This window comes from Sciurus carolinensis, chromosome 4 (assembly GCF_902686445.1).
Source record: "Sciurus carolinensis chromosome 4, mSciCar1.2, whole genome shotgun sequence".
NCBI classification, from domain to species: domain Eukaryota; kingdom Metazoa; phylum Chordata; class Mammalia; order Rodentia; family Sciuridae; genus Sciurus; species Sciurus carolinensis.
Window position 1 is genome coordinate 134,524,057 of NC_062216.1, and position 6,943 is coordinate 134,530,999.

The window sequence follows — 6,943 nt, forward strand, 5'->3', positions numbered from 1 at the left end:
TAGTTCCATTCATTTACCAGCAAATACCATAATTTCATTTCTCTTTAAGGCTGAGTAATATTCCATTGTGTATACATACACTACATTTTCTTTATTCATCTGTTGAAGGGCATCTAGGTTGGTTCCATAGCTTAGCTATTGTGAACTGAGCTGCTGTAAACATTGATGTGGCTGTGTCACTGTAGTATGCTGATTTTAAGTCCTTTTGGTATATATTGAGTGGGATAACTGGGTTAAACAATGGTTCTATTCCAAGTTTTCTGAGGAACCTCCATACTGCTTTCTATGGTTCTCTTCTTTCCATTCATTATGAACTTACAAGGGGAAAATTGTACCATTTCCTCTGATTTTCTCACCAATCCAAGTATATGTATAGCAAACATTTACGAAATTTGAAATAACCAATTGTTTTACCATGACAAACAGTACAGATAATTTAGAAAAAAAGAGTTCTCTTAAAAACCCTTTGGAAAAAATAAAGTAAATATGGTGAGAAAAGTAAAATGTGGTAGACAGAGTTAATTATTTTACTACTTTTAGTTAAGAAGTTTTATTTATAAAGTTTCTGTATAAGGGTTTAAAGCACATTAAGTCATGTGACTATAGAAGAGTTTTTTTTCTTCTATGTTGGGATAAAGATAGAACTGCCCTAACCGAGTCTCCATAATATAGAAACTAATGACATAAAAGTTCACACAACAATCTTGAGGGGAGTAACCTACGTGGGTGAGATAACTTTACAAGGTCATGTAGGGATCCAAGCTCCTTCCAGCTTGTTTCATTGCCTTTCTTAGGGACTTGTCCTTGACTGCATTCAAAGCTGGTCTGCAGACATGTTCCCATTCACAAATAACACAAAGAGGGGAAATACAGGATAATAATATTTTTAATCTAAGCCAGTGAATATACACCACTTCCATCTTTCCTCTTTAGTTTGTGTATACATTTAGAGTGTAAGTTGCTACCAATCTTTGGCTATTACAGAGTTGCAATGAATAGCTATATATATGGTTTGTGAAATGTAGTTTTTGTCTTCTCCGCTGAGCTATGATGACCAGAAAGACATGTTCTACTCCTTTTGGGAAGGGATATGCAATTTCTGATAAAAGTTGTCTCAAAACACATTCTACTTTCCCTTCCCTTTTAATCTGACACATGGATACCATGACATTTTCTGTATAACATGATTAAATAGCCCTTCTGCCTGAAGCAGTTGAAGGATATTCAAGTTCAATCACTTAATGCCTATTGTTTTGAAGGTAAAAGTGGCTTATACTGGCTCAGTGAGAAAAAATAAAGTTCATAAAGTTTGTTGGACAAAATGTGTTTGAGGAAAGTGGACTGATGCACAGCTTCAAAAAACTAAAAACCTCAGCTGACAAGTTAATGCATATTTGTTCTTTTTCCCTCCTATGATATAGTAAATTGTATTTTCCAAACATAGCTGCCTCAATATATCCCAGCCCACATACTCTTATAATGTGACAAGGACACTCTTCCCATTGAGTGCTGAGGCCTGCATTCTCCCTGAACCTCAGCTGAACTTTCTGACTGCTCAGTCAAGAGAACACAATGCAAGTAGTCCAGTTAAGCTCAGTCAATCCCCAGGACTATGAGAGGTAATAAGATGACTTAAATCTACCAAGTTTTGGGGTTATTCATCACACAGCAGTAGAAAACAGGAAAATGATCCTGATTTTAAGTTGTCTTCACATTATTCTTAACCCTAATTCTTCAATTTTTATTCAGATTTTACCAGTTTTATCTGTTTTTATTGTAGTTATCTCAAATCGTATTTGGTAGAGGATAAATGTTAAATGTACTTATATTTTTAAAAATATTCTTATCTGCAGTGATATAAACTTCCTGGTATTATTCAGTCAATAAGAATAAATCATAAGAGCTTCATCATCATTACTGAAGGGATTTTTTAAATTAAGAGAAAAAAGATTACTTTGTTGGTAGATCTCACCAACATTTTCTGCTTCTCCACTTTTCCCATGAAAGTTTATAAACATAATATTATAACCTCATGTGAAGATTGAGTGATGAATTCTTCCAGTAAATAGGTCCTTAACAGACATTTATTGAATAGTTACCATGTGCAAAATATTAGACCAGTTACCAATCATATGAAGATCAGTTATGGTTTACCAAGGAGCTTCTAAACTATTGACATTTATACCTACTAAATAGCTACCATATGTAAAGCACTAGGCATGTCTGGAAGAGTCTTTGAATGCCTTCAATAATGTAAGAGTATTTAAAACAACAAAATCAAGCAAAATGACCTAACAGGCCATTTAAAATATGGATGAAAAAAAATTACGCAGCAGTTTTAACATAGGTTCATTCATCTATAAAGTCAATATAATAACTAAATTATTCTCTCCATAATCACAGAAATGAAATGAGTCACATACCATGAACATTTGAAAAACACACTATATTTAATATGAAAAATCATAAATACTATATGATGGGATGCTACGGTTTTTAAATGTATTATTAGTCACCCCTTACTCAACTATAATTTTTTCCTACACTTAATCCCAACAAAACAATACCACATTATCTATTAAGCTTTAATGAAAACTACATGATGACACAGTACATTCAGTAGTTAGCACAGCATTTGGCACACAATAAGCACTTAGTATTTTCTGAATAAGTACACTGGAAACATGTATTTAGGGAAACAAACTGAAGATAACGCTTTTATTTCACATGCACTTCTGAATACTCAGAATAAACAAAGCACTATCTCTTGGGTGTCACAAAGAACTAGTAAAAGCATACTAACCTAATTCACAACTAGTTCATAGTACTGTTTTCATTCATAAGTTTTTAAAATAGAATATAAAGATTTGTAAATTCGCATCAGGAATAACTGTTGAACTATTTGTTACTACTTAACTCTAGGTATACAGCAAATTAAAAAAAAAAAAAAAAAACCAGCCAGTACATAAAATATATTTCCAAGTTCTTAGGAGGCAGAAGAAAACCACAAGTATGAATTGCACATCTTTTCAGGTATTATTTTTTGTGGTACTGGGGATTAAACCCAGGGCCTCACCCATGCTAGGTAAGGGCTTTACCACTGAGCTACATCCCTAGCCTAACTTTAAATTACAAATATAAAACCACATTTTCAATACACAATCCCATTCCCGGTAACATAGGCACATGAATGGTGAAAAATCTATCCAAGTTTCTTCAAATGAAAAAGAAATTAACCAAGTGGCACATGAAAGTAAAATCTAATTTGATTTATATACTTTTTAAAAGAACAACTGTGACTTTTACTTACTGCTTTACAAATTATGAGTAGGGAAAATTATTTTAACTAAAGCAAATAACATTTACATATAAACATAACAATTTACATGTTTAGTTGTTTATAAACAAGTAAGATGGCATTTGAAGACCCCTTCTAAATTTGAAATTGATGGATTCTATGAACTAAATATAGGAAGGTGAAAGAACAGAGAATGAAAAAAATTAGATGTGAAAGGAGCTCTAAGAAACACCCTGCTTTAAAAAGAATAACAAAGAGCTGAGATACAGAGTTTAAAGGGAAAGAGACACATTTAACTGGAACTCTGCTTCTGCCTTAGTTTAGATCCATAAAGTAGTTTAATATTGGCATCTGAATGGTCTGATGACTTTGGTGTATTTCTTCAAAAAATACACTATTATTCTGTTTTCCTAAGTAGAGTGAAATTGAATTGAGAATAAGCAGTTACATGCCTGCATTACTTTATGCCTCGAGCTGGATTAAAAGTTGGGTTAATAAAAAATTTCTAATATTAAAGTTCATCTTCTGAATCTTGATCATAAATTTTCTGAGGTTGTCTCTTAATGCTGATTATCAAATCAATGGTTAATATTTTTGTCAAACACTGAAGAACTGAAGTTAGCAACTGGTATTTACCAATTACTGATTCTAAACCTGCCTGGCTGCTTACCATGAATTGATTGGTTTGAAGTGCATGGAGAGTTCTCAAGTATATTTGTGGAAAGCTATAATTTACTTTCTTAGTCTTAAAAAGGATTTTCGGAATGCCTAACAGTGCATTAGCAATTAACGTACTAACCACGGCCTCTTCTGATTGCTGGCATGTTTTGGCATAGTTGAGAAGATAGTAATGTAACAAGATCTCAAAATTACCACCCACTGGCAAAACACTACCTGCTGGCATAGATGAGGAATGGTAACTCTGGGAAGTACCCAAATCCAGTGACTTATATCTCACTGGTAACTCGCTCTTTGTTCTAGAAATTTTTGTGACTTGTAAATATTCATAAGGAATTTCTACTCTTGTGTTTTCTGTTTTAGAATTACCAGTTAAATTATTATCAGTTAGTAGTTCATAGTCATCAATTATCCTGTTTTTTTCTGAAGACAAATACTTTAGTGTATCATCTATTTGGAATGTATTTGTTTGTGTCGGTTTTGTTGCTGAACATGGAATATAGGTTTCTAATTCTATATTTGAAACTACCAGATTTGAATGTACTTTTAAATATGCCTGAGTTTTTTCCAACTCATCTCCATTCTTTACAACTATGTCATGATGTGACCTTTGTATTGAGTGATTACTAATTTTCAGTAACTGATTACTTTCTCTACTATTTTTATGAATAAGAGGATTCGATGTGTCATTTTGGTCACTGGTTTGTTTTACATAATTTAGATCAAAGTCTTTAAATAACTGCCGAAGCATTTTGAATGCTCCATGTAAAGCATTCTCATGTTGTTCAACCAGGCCCTGCACTGGTCCACAAAGAACTATACAGTGTGGTATAAATGTACATGTGCTAATCAAGCCAAGATGAACATACCTTTTGGATCTAAGAATAAAAGGTTTACAAAATTTCACCAAAGCAGAGTTAGAAATTGCATACCATGAAGAGGCTTGTGGTAATACAAATGGAGAGATGCCAATGATCCTCTGGATAAGAGAAATTTCTTCTGATGATAAACACTCCACCACTGATATGCCACTCAGTCTTGCATAATAAATAACTAAATCTGGTTGCTTCACACTAGATAGGAGCAATTTTACATTCTGACTATCCAAATGTTTCATTAGTGCTTTTGTCCTTTCCATAATCCAAAACTGAGATGTCTGAAATTGTGCTTCTGAACTTAAAATAAACTCTGATCCAGAAGTTGAAAAAAGAGGCTGAATGATTTCTGTTACTATCACCATTCTTATGTCACCATCTGCTGGGCAGTAAACAGAAAAATCTCTGTGAAGCACAAGTCCATCTATGATCCTAGAATCTGAAACAGGAAGGCCAGTGACTCCAACATTCAGCTCTATAAAACAGTCATCCACTAACTCAAATACTTCAGTATCACTTGTACAAGTCGTACACTTGAAAAAGTAGTCACACATCAATTGTGAAATAAATCTGTGATTATTTCTTCCCACTCTTCCACAAAAATATGCTTCTAACAATAATTCTAAAGAGCTCCTACACAATGTCCTCTCTTTAGCAGATGAAGAAAAGATGGACAGAAAGTGTCTACTTAAGTATTGGTCCATAATACAGTCTAATATTTGTGTCTGAAACATTAGCAGTGCTTGGGAAATAAATTTCCACTGACAACAATTTTTCCAGTGCCTTTCATGGGTCTGAATATTTTCAGAAATCAAAGAATTCTTTTCTTTTTCTGTGATTGCATGAAGTCCTCGGAGTAAATGGCAAAGAAAGATAATGAATGTTTTAGCACCATCTCCTGTTTTTTTGAGGTGACTGGAGACACAAGCCACTACAATCCTGTACAAATAAAACAGAAAGAACATCAGATTTTCAGAAGATTGTCTTCCTACATTGGAATCAAGTTACAAGTTTTCATTGTTATAAGAATACTGTCCCTTTTATATATATCCTTGGTTTTATTTTTTCATTTTCCAAGTTATTTTGTTCTACTCCCAATTCCCAACTCCAGATTCTGGGGCGGGGGCGGGGGGACAGCGGTGGCAATGTTCTTGGAAGCTGACAAGTACTCCTTTGGGCAGGGCCTTAACCCCGAGCATATGCTGGTCTCAATAGAGGTCATTTTTCCAGGTACATCGCTAAAGGATGGGACATGAGTCGGGGAGACCGTCTGGAAGGCCGGCTTTGGGCAGGAGGGCGGGACGCCGGTACCTGGCTATGGGATGCTCTAGGTGCAGCGCCCCTAGGAGGCGGCCTCCATCCCGGCTGAGCAGCACCTCGCCGGTGGGCTTCGTACACAAAACCTGCCGGCCACCGGGCCCCACGCAGCGGCTCATAATGGTTTCCAGCACCTCCACCACCTGCAACGCCGCCTTCACAGATCCTGCCGCAGCCATGGAACTTAGGGTCTAAACGCTTCCCGTGGCTAGCAGGAGCAACTGCTCGACGGACCAAAGAGCCCGAGGCGCGGCCGGAAACGGAAGGGGCGGGGAGAAAACAGGAAAGCAGGCGCTCAAGCAGGCGCTCAAGCCGGAAGCCGTGGCCGCTCGGCTTCTCGGGTGGGAGGACGGGCTGCAGTTCCTCTAGCTTGGCGGAAAGCTTTGAGTCCTTGGTAGTTGAGTTCAACGTACCAGTCTCCAAGTGAAGAGCGAAGAGGCTAGGATCACTGGGAGCTCGACCTGGAGTGGAAACCCTATGACTTTACTCGCCTCCGTAGGGGAATATATTTCCCTGTGGTGGCTACCAGCTTTCCCTGGGAACCTTCCTCTCCCGGCAACCTTCCTTCCGAAGTCTACACGTTAGAAGGGCTGTGTAAGGAGAGAATGGGCACTGGGAGTCCTACTCGATCGGTTCCCAGTCACTTTCCCGCCATAAACTGCCTGTGTCATGACAAAACCTCTCCCTGGAATTCATGTATATCTGTCCAAGTGCATTATTTGTCCTACTTCCCATTAGGAAAGCTGCTTCGGCATGCAGAACAGATGGGGAGGGC

General features: G+C 36.8%; 1 protein-coding gene across 1 annotated transcript; it reads right to left on the reverse strand.

The window, feature by feature from the left end:
• Positions 1–2,427: 2,427 nt before the first annotated feature.
• On the reverse strand, positions 2,428–6,397 carry Bbs10 (Bardet-Biedl syndrome 10). Its single transcript, XM_047550005.1, has 2 exons — positions 6,163–6,397; positions 2,428–5,790 (listed from the first exon to the last, which is right to left on the reverse strand). Exons 1-2 carry the CDS (start codon positions 6,345–6,347, stop codon positions 3,810–3,812), a joined length of 2,166 nt encoding a protein of 721 aa, XP_047405961.1. The 5' UTR covers positions 6,348–6,397; the 3' UTR covers positions 2,428–3,809.
• Positions 6,398–6,943: the final 546 nt, after the last annotated feature.